This window comes from Thunnus maccoyii, chromosome 2 (genome assembly GCF_910596095.1).
Source record: "Thunnus maccoyii chromosome 2, fThuMac1.1, whole genome shotgun sequence".
NCBI lineage: Eukaryota > Metazoa > Chordata > Actinopteri > Scombriformes > Scombridae > Thunnus > Thunnus maccoyii.
In genome coordinates this window covers 17816030-17837044 of record NC_056534.1, presented here as the reverse complement: position 1 = coordinate 17837044, position 21015 = coordinate 17816030, and the positions used below count along the sequence as shown (strand labels likewise).

Below are 21015 nucleotides of genomic sequence, written 5' to 3'. Positions count from 1 at the left end.
ATTTTCTATTGGTTCAAAGCACATGTCTATGATACATCATTAGAGACAAAGGCATACTGTATTTGTTACATCCATTATCTGGTGAATCGTCTGTTGTTGGTCGATTGTAATGTATTATATTCCTCCTGTCAGCAACAGCAAATTAGCTGCTGTACGAGTTTGTATGACACAGGGGTGAGATCAGTCTTTAAAGGGAAGCTCTGCATGTCTTCTGCCTCTGCAACTCCACCCACATTCCCTTTTTTCTTCTTTTCTCACTCCTTGAATTTTCCCAGAGGCAAAGGCCCCCTGAAGAACTCGTCAGATGTGATTAACGCAGCTAAGAAGATTGCAGAGGCTGGTTCCAGGATGGACAAGTTGGCCCGTGCTGTTGCAGATCAGGTAGCTTTGCAACTCCATTTGTGTCTGTCACTGTCATTTTTATCGTTATACTTTCCATCAGTCTGAAATTGTCTCCGACTTTGTCATTGTAGCTGGCGGCGGAGCAAATTCTGAGTTAGACTAAGTGGGCATGGTCATTGGAAATCTTTAATGTGGGCACTGACGAGCCCAGCTGGAGCGGTGGGCTGTATTGCCGCATGACTTTGTCTTCCAATGGGGCCAACACTGAGAGAGCAAGACAGCAGAACCAAGTTGTGTCTCTAATATAATTAGTTCCCAACCAAGGTGTTGCATTCATTATCAGATGAGTACCTCTCTAAAACACGCTGACAGACCATTTTCAATATCTAATCAATCAGTGCTGTGCCTAGGGTAGATGGGAGTGCAAAAAACTAGGTGTGTACAATGTGTATGTGTGTGTAAAGCAAATGAAGTGGGAGTTATTTCAGAATGCTAGCAGCACTCCAGGTAATGCATAATGTTCTTCTTCATTTCATCTGTCTCTAATAAGCAGTGAGAATAAACTTAGGCACAAGACTCACTGATTTATTAAGGCAGCCTGTTGTCATTATAATTGCAACTGCTGTTAGCGCGCAAACCTTTGGAATAATTATTGTTGGTTTCACTATCACACACTGGGTTTCTTTCTTATGCCTCTAAGATGCTGAACAAATATTGGAGCTCACATCAAAATTTCAAATAATCAAATCATTTTCAGAAGTCATGCAACTAACATGAGGCCTGTACACATGTTCACCAAAAAAGCTGCTCTACCTTCAGTATCATGTACCAATTTAAAGAGTTGCTACACTCAGTTTTTTTTTTTCTTTTCTCTTTCAAAATTTAATAAGAGGGAAAACACCTTGAGATTTTCAAGATGGTCCTCAGTGAATCCTACTTAAGTCTGCAGAATCCTTAAAATGATATATTTAACCTGCATTCATTGATTTTTTTTTTTGGCCCCTTGGGGCAGCGCAATAAGCTGTAAACACAACAATCACATATAATTACCTTACAGAGTTAATATAGCAAATATGTCAACAAACAGTGGCTTGTTTACTCATCCAGCAGAAACAGAGAGCATTAGCATTCAGTTAAAATAGTGTTTCTGGCCACCTGATGAATGTACTGTATGTCCAGTATTCACTCTTCTGTCGGCTCTGTTTTGGTCTTCACCAACTCCTGAGGGAAATATCCGGCTCTTTGCTCCACTATGTTCACCAGTTAGTCACTAACTTTGTCTGTCTGTTGTTCTGTGCTGGGCAGGTAGCCTGCTGCATCTGAAAATGACACCAATGAGAGCAATGAGACAAAATAAAAACAGTAAACAGCTGAGGGAAACACCAGAGTCTGGTCAAAATGATCCGTGACCCCTTTCACATTACACACAGTCATTTGAGCCACTGTCGATACAAAAATATTGATTATATCAGCTTTAATAGTAGATAATGTCTGTCTGGATCCTTCAAAATACACATAATTATTGGGATAGATACAAGTGCCAGACAGTTTTTCATTCATTGTTAAAAATGGTTTAAAAAAAGGGAATCTGGATATAGACCAGGTAATAAAAAAAACTTGTTCTTCAGTCCGCGACCTTACCTTCCACCAAATGTAATTAATATATGTTAACAAGCTTTTGAGATGTCGTGCTAGCCAAGAAAAAAAAAACATGACTGAAAAAATAACCTGCTGTGCAGTATATTACCCTGAACCCAGCATGGGAAAACTTTCTAAGCTTTCATCAGTATTTCTTGTGAAAGTATTTTATTCTTATTAGAAACCTTCTATTCATTTAGGAAGCATGCTCCTTTCCAGGGTACTGTATGTTCCTGAGAGGTTACATAAAGTACACATAAAGGACACACTATATTAGTATTAAAAGATGATTTTCACCATCGACTGTGCATTCTCATTATTTCCTCCTTGCCTTCTGGCGACAATATGAAATTTCATAACATTATACTGTGTATCACCAAGTCCTCTGCTGTGAGCACAGCACTGAATTCCTGTCACTTTGAGTAGCCTTAGACTATACTGAGCTTCCAGCTGACCAGAAGGCATCTTTAGTCAGAGCTGGCACCATTCTCCTCATGTCACACTGTCCTGCTCTCCAGAGCATATTGCACTACAGAGCAAAGTTTCAGGCTATGAATGCATAAACTCTGTTTATTATGCAGTAATTACCACAAACAGAGAGATGAAAAACAAAGTGAGAGTTTCAATCTGTATGAGCCTTATATATCAACATTTTTTCATGTTTCCATGTGAGAACATTTGTTTCAGAAAGCAGGTCTCAGTCTGTGTCACAGCTTGTGTGTGTTGTTGAGAGCAGGATCTGGGACGGAAAGGACAAAGTAGGCATGAACTTGTGTTTGTGTGCTCATGTATTCATTTCTTGGCATGTAGGCTGCCAAGGGATGATCAGTGTTCAACAGGGTTTAGGTGGGAGTGAATCTGTCACATGGCAAATCACTGGCAGAGCCTGTGTCTGAATCAACAGTTGCTGTAATGAAAAGAGCAGGTGGCTTGCCATTTTTAATTCTCACTTAAATGGTTCCTAGACCTGTGTTTACTGAATATTCAAAGCCTTCTGTTACACTTCCAGAGACATCAGAGCTGTATTCAGGAAATAAAGAGGGTCATGAGGACCTTTTTATTTCCAACATGTATTTATTATAAAAGTGTTTTCATATGAAGCTTTTGGGGCATCTGTTTGCCATCCAATTCAGTAAATAAAATGAGTTATTAAAAGTTAAAACAGTGAAAGTTTGCTTTTATTGAGCATCTTAATGGAAGCACACAACAGATAACATAACCTTGATTATTTGTTTCTATTCCTGATGAAGACTACAAGTATTTTGCATTCACACATTATTGTAGGTAACCTGTGCTTGTCGAGAACACTGCGGCTTGACATTAAGAATAAAGGCTGCTCCGCTGCTTTCAGACAGGTCCCTTAAGTAGCAAACCTTGTCGCCATGACTCCACATCAGCCCTATTGATGAACACGTGTGAAGCAGAAGGCAATTCTGCATGGAAGGGTGGGAGGACGGCAAGCTCTTTCATAGTCATTTAAGCACAGCACTTGACGTAGAAAAACCCCTCGAGGCACCTCACCCCATTTCACTCCAGTAATGCCTTTTTTCTACTCTATTTCTCCCACTCCATTTTCCTCACTGCGCGTCATACTTTAAGTATGCCTCCTACAGACACAACCTAAATAGTAGAGGGCATCTGTACAACACGAGTGTGCCTTTTGTGAGACATACATTGATTGTCCAATGTAACGGCCCTCTGGCATGTAACAGTATGCATCATTTCGCTTTAGACGGGCAGCCTTCAGTTCCTTCAGAGTAATTCTGCAGCACCTGCTGGCTTACAATTCACCTGTGTTGTTGTTGTTGTTATCTGAAAATAAACATTAAGCCTGGTTATGTTCTATATTTGTTTTATTGTCAACAAATCCTTTAAAAAGAAGGAAACCAACGATGATACTATACTGTCTGTACTCAGCATCAAACCTATTCATTTCTTTTAAACAGATGTACATCTTTTAAAATAAACTACATGTCCATGATACTGAAGGAACATGACGCTCAGTGCAATAGTTTGGCTCACTGATTTGTTTTATATTTTATAAAATATCATCAATAGAGGCCTAGGGCACAGTAGTAGGATGGATTCATTGTTGGTTTGTATCTTTTTATGTGATTTTTTGACAGCAAGATAAGTTTAGAGTATCGCCAGCCTCCATCCTTTCACTCTGATTTCCTCTGCTGGATTAATTTATTTGTCCTTCAGGAACAGTTTTCTTTTGCATTGCATTCATGTAAAGTTTCATGTTGACGCTAAATATTCATTCTATGACGTACGCCTGGTTTTACTTTCGTGTCACAGCAGAAGCCTCTGTCGCAGAGTCCAGAACAACAAGAGCAAAGCGTCTGTCCCCTCTACTGACAGCAGTGAAACCAAGTGTGTCTGATGTGTAATTAAAAGGCCTCTCAGGAAAAACAAAAACTACAGTTTAACAGGAGCAGGCTAGAGAGGAGTCAGTATCAACTAGCTTCAAAAATTAACATGGTTGCCTATTGAAAATCTTATAACTTTTGATTTTTTTTTTTTGAATTGTCAGCTTTTCAGGAAATGAGAAAAACAGCTTTGTTTTAGTTTGAGCAATACACAAAGTGTAGTTTATTCTAAGAGGTTTTTAAAGATTTTTCTGCTGTATATTTTATATGATTTCCCATAATATGTTAGTGTCTCATCCTTTGCTTTTATTTCGAAAATATCAGAATGTAGAGTCACATTTTATGTCACTTAATACTGATGTGTCTGTTTATGAGCTTTTGAATATTTGCACTAAGTAGACTCCCTGCTTATTGAACAGGACAGCCCTGATATTTTGGACATGTGATCAATACATCAGTTAAGCCAGTGGTTCCCAACCTTGGATAAATCTGAGGTGGTTGTAAGATAAAGGTAGTGAGAAAAAAATATATATTTCTGTATGTGTATTTTTCAGATTTTTCTTTATTTTTGTAGCTTTCTGTAAAAATCCTTCAAATTAAGCAATAGGAGAAGTAAAAAACACTCACTTCCTCACCGCTCACACACAAAACCATAACCATAAACTGTGAAAAGAAGTTACAAGCTGACAATGTTTTTTTTAAGGGATCACAGGCCAAAAAGGATGGGAACCACTTAGTCTATGGTGGCATCATCCCTCACCTGTCAGTTCTTGGCCATGTCAACCATCTACATTTTCTCTTTAGTATGACTTTACTTTGACTCTGCTACTTTTACAGATCAAAAATCTGTCATAAGAAATGAAAACTCACTTTGTAGGCTCTCACATCACAGACTGACTGTCTAATGATCTGTATATTACAACATGACATGTTGCAGAGCCATTAAGGGGAAACTAGGTTCCTCTGGTTGTCCTGTTTGCTAATGGTGATGCGCCCTATTTAGAATTTCAAAGTGCATGTGGTGGAATATAACAAAAGAAGGAAAATAAGTACATTAGGAAGCCACTTGACCATAACAAGGAGTTTCAGTATGTACTAGAACACAGAATTGCTCAGTCTTTGGTGGAGATGCCAGAAACTGGATGAGAAAATAGAAAGATTACCGGCTTTCTCGAAGAAACTGGCAGGTGACAGCTTAACATCACTGTAGTGGCCCAGTCAGCTAGAAGGCATATTGTGTAACTGTGTGTAACATGCTTTAGTTGAATCTGTCATGGCACTCTCATTTCATTTAAAAAAGCCCTCCCCTCTCTCAAATATCTTTCTTGTCTTTGTCTACTATTGGATCTGTAATGGAGCAGAGATAAGAATAGTATAGAAAAGTACCATAATTAAATAGAAACAGCAAAGATGTGAAGTTGAAAATAAAATAACAGACTAAAAATCACTATTTCTTACAATCGGAGTGATTTAGGAATGTTCAGTTTCATCCTGCTTACAAATGCAGCATCAGTGTTGAGGTGTGACTCATGTTTTGACAGACTGCCACCGTCTGATAGTGTGTTGCCCTCATTTTAGCACCAGAGTTCACATCATCGTCCTTCCTGGATTATCCTTCAGGAGTCTCATTAGTTTTGGGCCCAATTATGCAATAAAACAACTTACCTTCACCTATTTCTCTGGACTAAAACTAAAAATAATTCCCAAAATGATGAGAGAAGCGATTAGCTAATGAGGAATTTCAGAGAGGTCGAGAAAAGTGTTGGGACGGGCAGTAGTGCGTTTGGTTATTAGCAATAATTCATAATTATCATAGATAATTGTGGCGTGGCGGAGAGAACAGTAGAGTCGACTCGGTGAAGACGAACGGGGCAGAGAAGTTCCATGTCTTCCTGAAGAAACTTTGTTTCTTCCTTCTCGAGGGAATTTGAGGACGCTGGTTGCAGCAGCGGTCTTTCTTGGATCCAGGAATGTGTTCGGGTGAACACGGGCAAAGTCTCGTCTCGTCCGACGAGGGGAGTCTTCAATAAGGGGAAAATGTGCGTGGGGTACCCCCTTTAGTCAAGCTGACTCACAGAGGAACAGAAGTTACCCCTAGCTCAGTGACATGGGAAAGGTGTGTGTTTCAGGGCGTGCTCAGTTTTTAAAGGGGCGGTGATGTCATGGCTGCGTCATCAGGCCGCTAGGCTGTGCAGGAGCGTCTTCACCAATGAGAGACTGTATGTTGACTGTTCCCTGCTGAGGTGTGAAAATCGCAAAGCATCCTTGGAAATGGAGTTTGCAAAGGACTCCTATTGTCTGTAAGCAGCATTTTGGCGCTATTCCTTTGTCTCGGGGGAAACAAAGGAAAAAGCACCTTGTGGTCAGGCCTCACAGGTTACATGTAGGCCTTCTCTGTGTGACCTTGTGGTTTGAGGCCCAACAAAAGTCAGGCAGTGAAACACACAGTATTTCCTCAGTAGTCTGTAATGAATGCTATTTCACTGTGACGGACAGAGAGAGGAGGGGGGGGGGGCTTCAAAGGGCCTGGCAAAGTAATGGGCCGTAGTGTTTATTTACATCAACAGGGAATCGGTGGAATAAATGGACTATTAGTCAAGTGTACAATAGGGAACAATTGTGTCATGTCTACATCAAACTTGCCTGGGGCAGAAGTGTGTGTATGTGCCAGCAGTGTGAAGTGCAGTTAGCAGTGATGCTATCCAGGACTGGCGGTGCAGTGATAACGCCCAAGGAGAAGCTTCCCTCTGCCTCACTGGCTGCTCTATGAGCTAGCAGCTCCACCTCCGTCTGCATTCAATGACACTTACTCAGAGGAAGCTGCTGCTGCTGGTGGCAGCCTCGCTCGTATTTACTGTGTAACTGAAAATCCTGTTCTGATAGTGGCCATAAGTATAGATGTAAACCATTCCTTGAATTGCTCTTCCCAATTATATCTGTAGGTGAAGAAACAAACATTTCACCAGACAGCAGCAAGACTGTTTTACTGGATATTTGTGACCGTCAGTGAAGGGCACTTGTGGCCAGTTGATTCTATTTGTCTTGGCACGAGAGGCCTATCCTCAGAGAGAAGGAGAGAAGATGAGCAGCTAGGAGAGCTGCAAGTCCTGGAGGGGGGTATATTCATATCACAGCTCGATGTTTAACTTGCCATCCCCCTCTACCCGAGCCCACAAGACAAGGAAATGAGCTGTGCATTTCCCCACACAGCGCTGCTGAATGTCCTAGTTAAGACCGTTTAATATTAATGGCCAGAAGAAAGGTGTTGCTACAAAATGATGCTCACAGTGTTTAAGCAGCTGATGCAGTGTTCTTTACCCACTGGGAGCTTAGTGGGCCATAGCTGACACCTGGAAGGCTTCCAGATGGAATAATAGGGGCAAACTGTGTGATAGTAGGAGACTGAAGGAGTTTGTCCTCATATTCCCTGTTGGTCCATTTGCTGCACTGTACGATTGGTTTCTTCGCTGTTGAAGTAGCATAAAGGCCAGCAGGACCAGGTCAGAACTTCTGGTTCCTAAAAAAAAGAAGAGGGACACTGGGAGTGAGTCTTTATGTGTTTCAAAATATTGTGTCTATTCATTGTTGATTGATCTGTTTTCTTCTTTTGCAACACGCTGTGACAAACTTGTTCTATGTGAAATGAATGAGTCTGACACCCTGCAGTGTAACTCAACTGTCCTCTGAAGCTCATACCTGCAGCAAACCACAACTGAAATAAATTGTCGAGCAACGTCTTCCTCACTCTGTGCAAGGAAGTGTAATTAGGAACCGAAAATGCTGGAACCCCACTGTTTGTGTTTGGATTGTTGTTGTTGATTTTATGCTTTAAAAAGGCCTCACCATAGAGACCATTAGACCGTTCTCTACCAATCTAATTTGGTTGGTATTCACATCTTCAACCTGTTTAGGAAAAAACATACATTACACTCTTTAAAAACCAGGTGATGGTTCTGTAATAAGCAGTTTTACATTTTGCCTGGAAGTAGGCCGAAAGTTTTTGGGGCTGAAGGTCAAATCTAGTGCACCGATGGCTTTATTTTCTGCCATTATACTATTAAATATCCTTTCAATCAGTTAACCTATTGTTCGCTTTTTGTTCCATACAGATGATCCAGTGTCAACCTTGAACACAGCAAAGATATACTCAACATTTAAATCAAATTGTTCATCAAACTGAGGAAAATATAACCAAAAAAGTTGAAATGAAGTGAGCCAATGTGAAACAAACAAATTAGGCTGTGAAATCATGCAAATGGGAAGTTAGACATACTTCCTTAATGTCACACAAAGACTATGGATAGGCCAGATGTGTGTCGGACTACTTTCAGTGAAGCCAACATAAGGCCAACTTTGCAATAGCAGATATTGCGATGTAACCTCAACCTCTGCCATATTCTACATAAATGTTATTTGCGTTATCATCATCATTTTATATCACAGAATTTGAACATTGTAATGCACAAAAGAGGTTGCAGCAAAGACACTAAATGTTGGAGTAATCAGACTCAAATGAAGTATTTGCTGAGGCCTTAAAAGTACAGTATGTCAAACCACATTTGGCTGCTCTGTAAAAGCCAGTTGCCATTTACTGTATGGCTATTATTTACTTGTTTTGTGTCTTTTTCTTTTTTAATTCAGTGCCCTGATTCAGCGTGCAAGCAGGATCTTCTTGCCTACCTGCAAAGAATTGCCCTGTACTGTCATCAGCTCAACATCTGCAGCAAGGTGAAAGCTGAGGTTCAGAATCTGGGTGGAGAGCTCATCGTGTCTGGGGTAAGTCCGTCCATACAGAACAGCACATGAGCAGCTCGATATCACTGATGCTCTAGATGGGCTTTTAGGCTTGAATCACTAGACTTGACCAATATTTTATGCTCTCCGCTGTGGGTGGGCAAACCTTTTAGTTCAAGGTCACAATGAAGCTCGGAAGACCAGATGAAGGGTCATGCAGATTGAGGCTGATGCAATTATTTCAGACCGATTACCATCTAATAATACCAGAAAGATGCACCGCAGGCTTTTTTCCATTTGTATTTTTCATGCCTCATGAACCCTATTATTACTGCTCAAACTGAAATCAGTCAATTATCCCATATTGCTTACATTTGACATTTCAACTTTTCATCATCGGTTTTCCCCAGTATATAGACAATATACATTACAGAATGTTAATATATATTAGAGAATGTGAAATGAATCTGAATTTATTCAAACCTTTCCTGAAATTAAATACTGTAGCCATGCAACATAATCAGGTGATGATTTTAGAGAACTTATTAATTTTATTAATAATCTTTTATTTCTTGAAAAATAAAGAACATACATGCTCATTTTTCTGCATATATCCTAGCTTAATGCTTTCACTTTTAATGAAAACTATTGATTAAATTTGACCCTCATTTCACCTCTGAATATAACAAATCCACATGCAAAGCCGGCAGATGATTATATGAAGGGATTTAATTTCTTCATAAATCTAATACATACTCTCTAGTTCTAACAAAGGGGAAGTTGCTCAACATAGCTGCAGACAGATGTAGATGTATCATGCAATAAAATCCTTATATCTCCCTTTATTGATAAGTATGTCAATGTCCTGAATTTAGATATTCAAGTTTATATCAGAGGAGAGAAGATGCATTTCTATTGTTTCATCTGTAAAGGGCGTATTATCAACTAGCTTAGTGTGATTTGTTCTACTAATTAGAATCAGGTTTCCTTGCATCTTGTGTTGCTACAATTCTTCATGATTTCTCAGGACTCGATTATAGTTTGTCTCACATGAGGTTTGCAAGCCCTGCTGTGATTTTAACCTTTTCATTGTGGCCAGCTGGAGTCCACACTCATTAAATCTAAGCAGTTGACTCGTCTCAGCGTGAGGTAGAAGGGGGCCCACTGGCCGCCAAGCCTTAAATGTCAGCCAAACAAACAGACGGAGACAGAGGTACACCTGACCCCTGCTTCCGCTAATTAGGAACTACTAAAATAAGATGTCATATAGCGAGAGCCACGTTTATATCCTGCTTAATTGCCAGTTGCGGCAAAGACCTCCTAGGTACTGTATGTAGCTAATACATCCTAATGTGTTCATTGAGTGCAAAAAAGTCAATGCCCTTTTTTTCTTTACAGAAACTTATTTGACTAGACCTCAAATGTTTCTCTTTCTCCTCCAACTCTCCTTGCCCTCTTGCAGCTGGATAGTGCCACCTCCCTGATCCAAGCAGCCAAGAACCTAATGAACGCAGTGGTGCTGACTGTAAAGGCATCTTATGTAGCCTCCACCAAGTACCAGAAGGTGTATGGAACAGCAGCCGTCAACTCACCCGTGGTGTCTTGGCGCATGAAGGCTCCTGAGAAGAAGCCATTGGTAAAAAGGGAGAAGCCTGAGGAGTGCCAGACACGTGTGCGACGAGGCTCCCAGAAGAAACACATCTCCCCTGTCCAGGCCCTCAGCGAATTCAAGGCCATGGACTCCTTCTAAAAAAAAATAAAAATTAAAAAAATCACGCTTACCCAAAAAAAATAACAACAAAACATGATGGTGACAAGTTGAAGAAAAGTCCCTTTTTATATTGTGTTAACCCACCTCTGTTTGCCCTGTGTGTGCTTGGTGACACCTCAGGAGGACTACAGTACGTATTAAACTGCCACACTACGGCTCCTGTGAAGACTGTGGGCCTCATGGCTCACAGGCAGCCAGCACACACCCAACACTATTTATCGATCTTATTCTAGCTTAATATGTGAGAGCCAAAATGTGACACAAATACAACTACTTTTGAAAATATGGAAGATTAAAAAAAAAGAAACATATCAGAGGAAGAGGAAGAGTGGCATTTAAAAAAAAATTGTGGCAGTTGATATTCTAGCTATATCATTAACGTGCTACTGACTGGCTGCTTGTATACTCATTTAAACTGTCTGAATGGAAATCCTGAATGGTTCAGTAGAGGAGTTATTCTATAGGGAATATATCAATGTTGGTATGCTCCCTCTTGATATTTTTTTTTAATTTGAATGTTAACCTGTAGTGCTAGGAATAACTTATGTTTAAGATACCTGGAATTGTCGGCATCCAAGTAGTTTCCTTGTTCCTGATGATTATAATAATAATCCATACTGTGTTTTTTTCCAAAGCACACTTATGGTCTATTGTATTGCCTTTTTAAATTCAATTTATTTAATGATTACGTCACTAACTATGATGACCTTGATTGGAAGTTGTGTAGCGTATAAATATAGACAGAGAGGTTTGACTAGTTGTGGTTTGCTCAGAGAATAGAATCCCTGCATACAGTACCTTTATATTCACCCTTCTCTAATAAATCCCTCAACTTGACCCCTCAAAGTTTCATGTCTGTTTCTTACTGTCTAATTTGCAGTACTCTGGAGTAGCTACCATATCAATCCACTTCAATCAGAAGTGATTATTATAGCAGTCACTATAAATATCTGACTTAATAATTGCAGATTGAAAAGTGTGACCCATAAAAGATTCCAGAAGAGAAAAAAAATCCATTATCGCACTATAAGCTTACAAGAATAGGTGTATTGATTCAAGGTCACAGGTCAAGTCCCACTACTTCACTGTGACGTGAGGTAATTGGTCTTAGGTCAGCACTGTTAATGCTATCTTTGCGATAGTTTATCTTGTCTTCAACACAAACAGTCCACCACACTCGCCAAACTCATAAAACACAGGTAACATTGACATACAGTATTAATTTTAGCCATGCTAGCAGCACAGCTCAATGAATGGTAATGTCTGTTAGTCACTTTTGACCAGACTGAAATATTTCAACAACTATATGATGAATTGCTATGAAATTTTCTACACACATTCATGGTTCCCAGTGGATGAATCCTGTTGACTTTGGTGATTCCCTGACTTTTCCTCTGGCGCCACTAGCGGATCAAATTTTTCATTTATCCAGTAAAATATCTCAACATCTACTTGATGGATTGGTGCAACATTTTCTACAAACATTCATGGCACCTAGGTGATGAATCAATTACTTTGGCGATCCCCTAACTTTTCTTTAAGAGTAGAGTCCAGAGAGTCTAGACGTGTTCATGTTAGCATTTAGCTCAGAGCAACTCAGAGCACAGCTGTCCCTTAGTACAGCCTCAGAGCCACTAATGTGGCTGTAGATTCTTAGTCTTGTTATTATTTTCCTTAGAATAAAGTTTGCCTGTTAGACTATCATCCATATAATGAACAGTTAAAGCTGTATCTATTTCATGCAATCTCAAAGTTAACTGCTGACTATATGTCAAGGTATATAAGCTAGTATTGACCACTTAAGCCCTTGTCAATCTCTCTTAAGCCTACTGAGTTGTTAAGGGAAGGAAAGGAGGGATGGACAGAGGGGAGCAGTGGTTGGGTAGCTTAAACTCAACTGAGGCCTGAAACATTGCCAGTCAGCAAGTCAAGAAACCCTCTGAGTATAAAATTTTGAGCTCTCTAAAGGCACAGAAAGATTGGTGTGGCCAGTAAAAATGTGAAGTTTATATAGTTTGTCTGCAACCACTGAGACCTGGCTGCAAGCTCACTTCATGCCAAGTGATTCTGGTGAATTAGTTGATTTTAAGAGACAGCACAACGCATTCCTATTGGAAAGAGGCTATATCAAGCCCTTGGAGGCATCCTGCCACACCCTGCCATTAAAACAGGGAGAGCAAATCAATTGATTGCTTAACACGACCTTGATCTCTTGGGAATCAAATCAAAAGCATCGACAATTATAATTGTCCCAATAATGTCTCATGGGACAATGGTTTAGATAATTCAGTGGTTTAGTCATTGATAATGAATAAGGCTCTTTATGTACCCACATTGTACCGCTAATGGCTATTAAACACAACATGCATCAGGCATCCGTGCATCACCAAAGTACCCTGTGTTTAGGAAACAGGGCCACGGGGGAGAAGTTGTAACACAGCCCAGTTAATGGAGGGATTAATTCCTGGCTGTTGTGCTGTCTAACTAGAATAATCCCTGTGTGTATCCATTCACTGCCATCCAAATAAAACATAACATGGTGGCTGAAGAGCCTCCATGTTATGTTTTATTTACATTTTTTTATTTGACAGAAAACACAATGAGAGCCTGTTCTCTTTGAAAATGAAATAATTAAAAAGAAATAATGATGGTAGCTGAAATGCCACTGCATTGGCTGGGATATTAGTGGTTTGATTTAAGAGATGTCTACATGGGATGTTCTGTATTAAGAGGATCAAAACAGTGTCTAATCTAGTTAAACAAACCTCCCTCGGACAAACTGCTGTATAAAAATAGACGGAGAGGAAAATGACTTAAAAGTCCCACAAGCAGAATGGTGATGAACAGCATACAACCAGCTGCTGCAATATGGTTTTTGGCTTTCGGTCTCTGGTGTCAGATGCCTTCTGACACTGAACACACAGGAGACTCAGCCATCTGCACAGATGGACATCAGCGCTGTAAAGGGACTACTTTTATGGCTGCAGTTATTTTATAACGCAACATGAAAATTAAATCAGATGAAGTGGAATTGAATCATCTTTATCTCACCTGATGTTGCAGTTGAGAGTTTTTTTTACCCTTTCACCAAGGTTTGAAAGACCAGGGAGGTTATCAGATGAATAGAAACATTGTTTTTGGAGAAACAGCTGAAGTGTCCTTAGCCCTAAATGAGGCAGGGTATTGCATATTTAATTTGGATTCCATTATATGGGAAAACAACAAAGCACATAAATAAATATTTTGCTGTAGAAGAATAATTTCGACTTGAACCAGATGACATATTACCAATATGAATTCATTGCAGGTAGTTTTGGGGGAGATATAAAATGAAACCTCAGGCTCTGCCTTCTCTATTTATTCATATGTTTAGCTCTTTAGATGTTCTTTCAGGAAAGGGTCTAACCTCTTTCTAATTCTAATTTCCTCAAGCAAGCTGACAGGTGGGGAAAGTTTTGGAATTTCATGATCTTCTCTGAATGCTGGAATATGCTCTGCAAAAGTCTGGGTAACATTTTAAAGCCTTGTGCCAGTAATTCTTTCTGCATGCTTCTCTCAGCTCCAACTCAACTCCTTGAATGTGTCTGCGGAGGTCAAGTGGGCATGGCATTTCAGTGTGGCTGCCCAGATTCAGACTCTTATGCTCAACACTCTGTTTTCAATCTGAAAATACGGAGTGGGAGGATGTAAATGGTTTTTGGCCATGTACCCAAATGATTAAAGCAAAAATGTGATCCTGGTAGAGGGCCAATAATCTGGCCATTCCATTGGCACAATGTCTCAATCTTTCTGAGAATATGAATAGGTCCCACTAGCACAGGCTGGGACGTTAACAGCTGAGAAGTCTTAAGGCCCAGTCACACCAGAACGTGGCACCGCAAAAATCATCCTAATGTCTTCACAAAATGTTTCATTTCTAGAAGCTTGTTTGAGGTAGCAACTATTATTACTACCTCAGGACCAGCTGGTTAACTACTGTAGCAGGGAATGTACATAATTTCATTTAATAAAGAGTTTTATTAAAGGAAGCATGTTAGCTTAGTTGCTGATTAGACAATAAATCGACACAGTTCATTCAAAAGACATATTTGCCTCATAGCTGTCTGCAAACCATTCTTCTTTTGTGGAGCAGTTTATCAACCGACTCTCACGCTTTTGCGTTCAACAAACACTTTCAGGATCTGTCTCACGCTCTGACGCTGCCTAAACAAATCTCACACCAAGTAAGAGGAAGCCACAAAGCTGCTGCTTGAGGAAAATGTTGCTAGGAAGGTTATTTAGGCTTCCACCGCATACAGGAAACAGAACATCATGCTTTTCTGCACATGCGAGCACTGACATTCATCCATAAACGTTACAGAGAGCACAAAAGCCACAGTTTGTGTGGCTTTAGTTGGTGGAGGCGCACACACACACACACACAGTCCTCACCAAAAACATCTATTACAGATTGAAATGCCCATCAAAATATAACATTTAATGAGATGAAGGCAGAGTCTGTAAGGGCTTAGATTAGATGAGTCTTACCAATTATGTGCACATGTCACCGATTTTAATGGATTTGCAGAAATGTCAGCGCTGATCTTTTGTTTGTTGCCTGTTGTATGTTGATGTATGTCTGAGATATCTGTCTCTGAGATTTCTGCCTCCACTTATAATAACAAATGAGGTGAATGGAATTGAATTTGTTACAGCATTAAAAACACCTTCATGGGAATATGAAGATATAGCTCCTATGAAAACTGTCCACAGTGAGTTCTTCAGCATTGTATTAGGGTGGAAGCAAAGATCTTAGAGAATGATATTTGAAAACCTGGACAAATAAAATCAACATTTGCTTCAAAGTCACGGCTTCACATAGGCTTCCCTTACCGTAAAATTTTGTATCTCCATTAAGACCACACATCACATTTATGAGGAGGTCACATGATCAAAAAGATGATCTTTGGTGCAAAGTTACCTGCAGTGTTAACTAGTTCACAACTAGGTCAACTGCTTACTTTGTGTTGTAGCAGTAGCTTGATGTTTCTATCCAGAAAAAAAATCAAGAGCACAGATGCTCAACTTATCAGTATCATGGATTAGAATACAACTTTTCACCCAACTATGCAATATATCATTCATATTATATAAACAGTATAAGGTTGAATAATCAGCTGGTTAACAATAAGAAGCCCATGTCATAGAAAACTGGACTGATGTTTCTATCAGATGAACTGAACCTCATGAGATTATGAGAAGGTAAAAAATTTTGTTGTATCATATAACTTTCTGTTGATACCATATTGTTATACATACACTGTACACATTGTAATCAGTCACTATCACTATATAATAACAAGCTGATGAGGTGCTGTGCAACTGAACTAATTAGCTCAGCTACTGTATGTAAACACTCATCCATTTGACTGCTGTGGAAGAAAGTCTCTCATCTTCTTCCAGCTCTGAGAGTCTTTAATACTGTTTGTTTTATTGAGGTAACAGGTCAGATATTTGTTAAAATGCAGATGCAAAGGGGTCACAAGCAGCAAATGTCCACCCACACAACACAACACAACATATTCCCAGTGTAGACAAGAAGTTAAAAGACAAAATAACAGATTTGGAGAACTTCCTTGTTGCTTACGCACATAAGGTCAATAGTCTTCCCACATATCTCCATAGATCAGTTACATAATGGGGGATATGTCAGAGATGTTCTGGGAGTTAGATCTCAAGTCTGATGTGTAGAAAGTGGAAAAGAAAACACCAAAACATGATTCCCACCCTGTTTCCCAGCCATATACAAAGAATCCCTGCGGTATATGATGCCATTTTCTATTCTTATATGACTGATATTCAAGCTGAAGCACTTCCATTACATCCATCACAAGTAGTCTGACCCTAACCCAGCGGCCTCCAGAAGAGTCTTACAATGTCAATGGATATATTGAACTGATGCAGAAAAAAAACAACACCACTGTCTGGCTTGCACATGTTCTGAGCACTCTGGATGCTGTCAGGGGCCGCTGCCTTGCTCAGGCAGAACCTCCCCAATTACCTTCTCACCTGGATGGCAGTGATGGACAGTCTTGGGGGTAGGGGAGGGCTAGGGGCCACAGTGCTGTCTCCATGTGTAATGGACAGTGTACTGCTGGGTAAAGACTTTGGAGGGGGGATCAAGGTCATAGTGTGTTGACCTTTACAGTGATGGACACTTTGGGGATGAGGGAGGGGGTATTTAGTCAGTTTCAGTCTTGTCAGTGAAGGAAGGAAGGTGATGGGCAGCGTGAGTGATGGGTAGGTGCATGTAAGTGGCGTCCCATTAGGACTGCGTGTTGAAGTGGGTGGCGATACCTGGCCCGGGGTCTTCCTGTCACACCTGCTGAAAAACAGGTTTAAAGAAGGCTGACAGTACTGCAACACCAGGCTACATGTGTGGTGTGTGGGTTTGTTTTAGTGCCACTTTTAGCATCTTGGCATAGTCACTTACATTTGAAACCAGTGTCACATCTGGCAGGTCTACTTGTTTCAACTTAAATAGACAATCCAGATAGTTTGAGTTGGAGTGAAGGTTTGCAGGTTACTTCTAAAAATATAAATAGGTCTCAGATAGGCCTCAAAAAGATCTAAGTAGAGGATGAGATGGTTATTCAGGCTGTCTGTGCTTGATTTTCAGTGTATGTTTTTTGCAAATCTTTTGAAAAAAAAAAATCCACACATAGTTATTCAGTTGCTGTCTTGGAGTTTTTCATCATATCATGTAGATCTTCATCAGCAGATGGAGTTGTTTGAAATTGCAGATGTTCACATTTCCATTTGTCTTATAAGCATTTTAAGAACTCGTTCATGTTGGCTTAAAAGTTGAGGCTCAGAATTCAACTGAAAACATTTCTATCTCTCCTTTATGTGTGGAACATCTGTATAAGATACATCTCAAACAGCTGTAGTAATATATCCTCCCATAATGCTTGAACCTAACACACAAAATGAACAAGTATAGGAGATAATAGTAGCCATATTATTAAATCTCTTCTTTATTTCACAAGATGGATTCGGCAATGGAAATAACTGCAGCCTGTTAAGAGAAGGCTGTTAAACCTACAGGTTAAGTGAATAACATTACATTTTTAATTCATGCCAGCTGTTTTATAGCACACATAAAATTCACTATACTAAACTCAAATATGTAGTCTTGGTGCATAAGAAAATTTGTTAAATAATTCAATGGAATAATTATTAAAAAGACTACTACAGACATGTAATGGTTTAAATGTTGTAGGTTTAACATTTCTTCAAATTTAAGATATTTGACCTCATGTTTCCTTCACACAAGTGTTAAGCAGCTGTGTGCTCAGTTAAATAGGATTTGTTTTGTCTGAAGGCTTCTAGATTTCAAAAAGGTTGTAGTGAGGTGAAACATCACTAATGTGAATAATATTATGTGAAACTGTGATAAAAGTTGATATCAGTAGCTTGACTGACACAGACAAGATGCAGATTATTAATTAGACCCTCCCCTGCAGATTCTTTGTCGAAATCAACCTTTTTGCACTGTCAATAAACCAACAAAAATCAACCAAACAGCACTATTAACCAAATAATCCCAAATGTAGCATGTCATCTTTAGCAATTTAAGCAAACTTTTAACTGTATTGCATTTTAGTAACCTTACAATTCTTAAGTGTCCCTTTATATTTTTACCTGTGATTTACTTTTTACACTTTCAATCTGCCGAGTACTGCTACAGTACTTTGTTTGCCAATCTTCTATGGCTTGGACATGTTTTGGGGTGCATTCAAAAGTTATTAAGAATGTGTTCTGAATGGTAAAAACATTACAGAAAGCATATAGACCCTGAGGAGAGCTGAAACTGGGGACATTTTTAAACTATGTACGCCAAGGAGCCACTGTCAAAAAGCCAAGAAAAACGAAAAAAAAAAAAAAAACTATGTTCATTTTGATGGTCACATGGCCCCATTTATCATCACGACAAACTTATACTCTTATATATCAGCTTGTAATCTATCCAGTCCATTGTTGAATGTGACAGTAACGGCTAACAGAGAAGATTATCAGGCGCAGTTGGAGGTCTGCTCTCTGCTTTCTTCTTTTATTTTTCATTTCACCAGATGGTACCTTAATGAGCCGAAGCTGTCCCTGTTTTAATTTACACAGAGCGAGGGACGGAGTGGCAGCCAAGGAGTAAAATACCCTTTGCAAACTTGAACAAGGTCATAATAAAATGGTCAGCAGTTGCCCAAAATGGCCGGAGTAACAGCTTGATTTATGTATGTCTGTAATTGAATGAGGAAAAAGGGAGTGTCCTCTACTATGCCTGAGCCTCGCCAATCACACATGAGGGAAGAAGATGCTGAAGAGTGATTTCCTCCATCACCAACTATTATCATCCCAACAACTGTTAACTTTATACTATCAATATTAGCTTTCAAAGAGAGTGGACATGCGGGGAGCTCCTCTGCTAGAGTCCATATTTGCCAACCAGGAGGGATGTGTTTTTACAGAGGTTAAAGCTTGCATAAGAAACGTTTGGCTGATGAACATTTTGCTGCCTGGTCAGCAGATTTTTATAGGGTTTTCAGCTGTACCACTAAAACACAGAAAACTACTGATATAAATCAAACTACAACATAAAACCTCTTGTTTTAATCTTTCATCCAATAAGGAGAGTTTATCTGGTCAGGCACACATTCACACGATTCACATGCTGAAAGACATTCAGGGTCATGAACATGAAAACAACGGCCCAAATATAGCAAAAAAAAAAAGTAATGTAAAAATGATAACATTTAAACTTCATTTTAGACTCATAAATAATCACTGCAAAATGTTAAAACTCACTTGGTATTAAAAGAAAGAAAGTAGTTTAAGATAATAATTTAATCTTACCTTCTGAAAAATTAAGTTTTTATATATTTTTTTTATATTATTATAATTGTTGTTATTTAAAAAAATATATTTTAAAGGTTATGTTTGTCAACAATTTAATTATTGGTGATGGACGCCTTAATTTGTGGTTCTTATTCGGCTCTACTTCGTTTTTAATCCTGTTTTGTACAGATCCTTGTGTTCTGAGCTGCATCTCTGCATGATATGTGCTTCTCAAGTTACTGAAATAAAATAATATAATTGTTTGTCCAAGAGTTCGGGGGAGGAACTCAAATTGTGCGTTTTTGTCCACTCAGGTGATAATTAATGTGACAGGAAGTGAATACCACATACAACCCCCTGTGCGCCAAGCTAACATTTAAAAACAAGACTGAAGAATATTGTGTTTTTGTCTCCCAAAGTCTACACCGGCATTTGAGAGAGGAGATGCTGCAAACAGTTTGGACCAAGGCGAGAGCAACAAGTGAGGAAACCACACTTCACAGACAGACATCGGTTCAAGCTAATCTAAGCTAACAAGCTAACAAGCTAACACCTGAGCCGCCACTCAGCGGTTGCCTCTTCTGCTCTGCTGGGGCCGCGTTCAGTGATTTTGAGACAGACAAACCGAATTTACTTCCTCCGTAGAGTTAAACTGCGCTCATTTGTGAGTTTATGGTGCAGTAAAAGAATAGCAGAATAATTATATATGTCATGGCAGACGTTACATATCGTCTCCCAAGCTGTTACACTGTTTCCAGGGCAACAGTGTCTCCAATGTGATGTGTTAAAAGTCGTTTTCTACACATAAGAACAATAAAACTAAAGAACACGTCGTCATAACAACAAGAACATGGACGGATCCTTCACAAGAGAGACCCACAAGTGGAGTACTGATTGATATAACCCTGAGATGGTTCAGCACTGGATGACTTCAACTATTTGAATGATGAGGAAATATTATTATTATTATTATTATTATTATTATTATTAAGACCACTAGCATTATTGTGTTTGTGTGGTGCTTAAGACATTTGTACATGGCACACATCTGTACCTGTTTACTAGGTTATATTTTGTTAAAACTGTCCATGGTGTTGAATTGTGGATGTGCAGGACCTAATAGGACAGCAGTGTTGGTGGGTACAGGTAGGGCTGCTGTGCATCATTAAAGAAGTGATATACACTTATCTGTGAGTGCTGACGACTACATTTGTTATTTTTGTGGTTAATTCTTTTCACATGACCTGCAGTGCCGCTTGCTACATTCGAAAAAGTTGGCTTCACCAG

The 21015-nt window shown here is 39.4% G+C and overlaps 1 protein-coding gene across 2 annotated transcripts in view; it reads left to right on the top strand.

Annotated features, from left to right (window-relative positions):
- ctnna2 (catenin (cadherin-associated protein), alpha 2) overlaps positions 1-11694 on the top strand; it is a 338033-nt gene extending 326339 nt beyond the window's left edge. For both annotated transcript variants that reach the window (XM_042431131.1, XM_042431122.1), the window contains 3 exons: positions 276-381; positions 8994-9128; positions 10549-11694. In XM_042431131.1, coding sequence (XP_042287065.1) covers positions 276-381; positions 8994-9128; positions 10549-10836 — 529 coding nt within the window. In that variant the 3' untranslated portion in view covers positions 10837-11694. The remainder of the gene's footprint in view (positions 1-275; positions 382-8993; positions 9129-10548) is intronic.
- The last annotated feature ends 9321 nt before the right edge of the window (positions 11695-21015 follow it).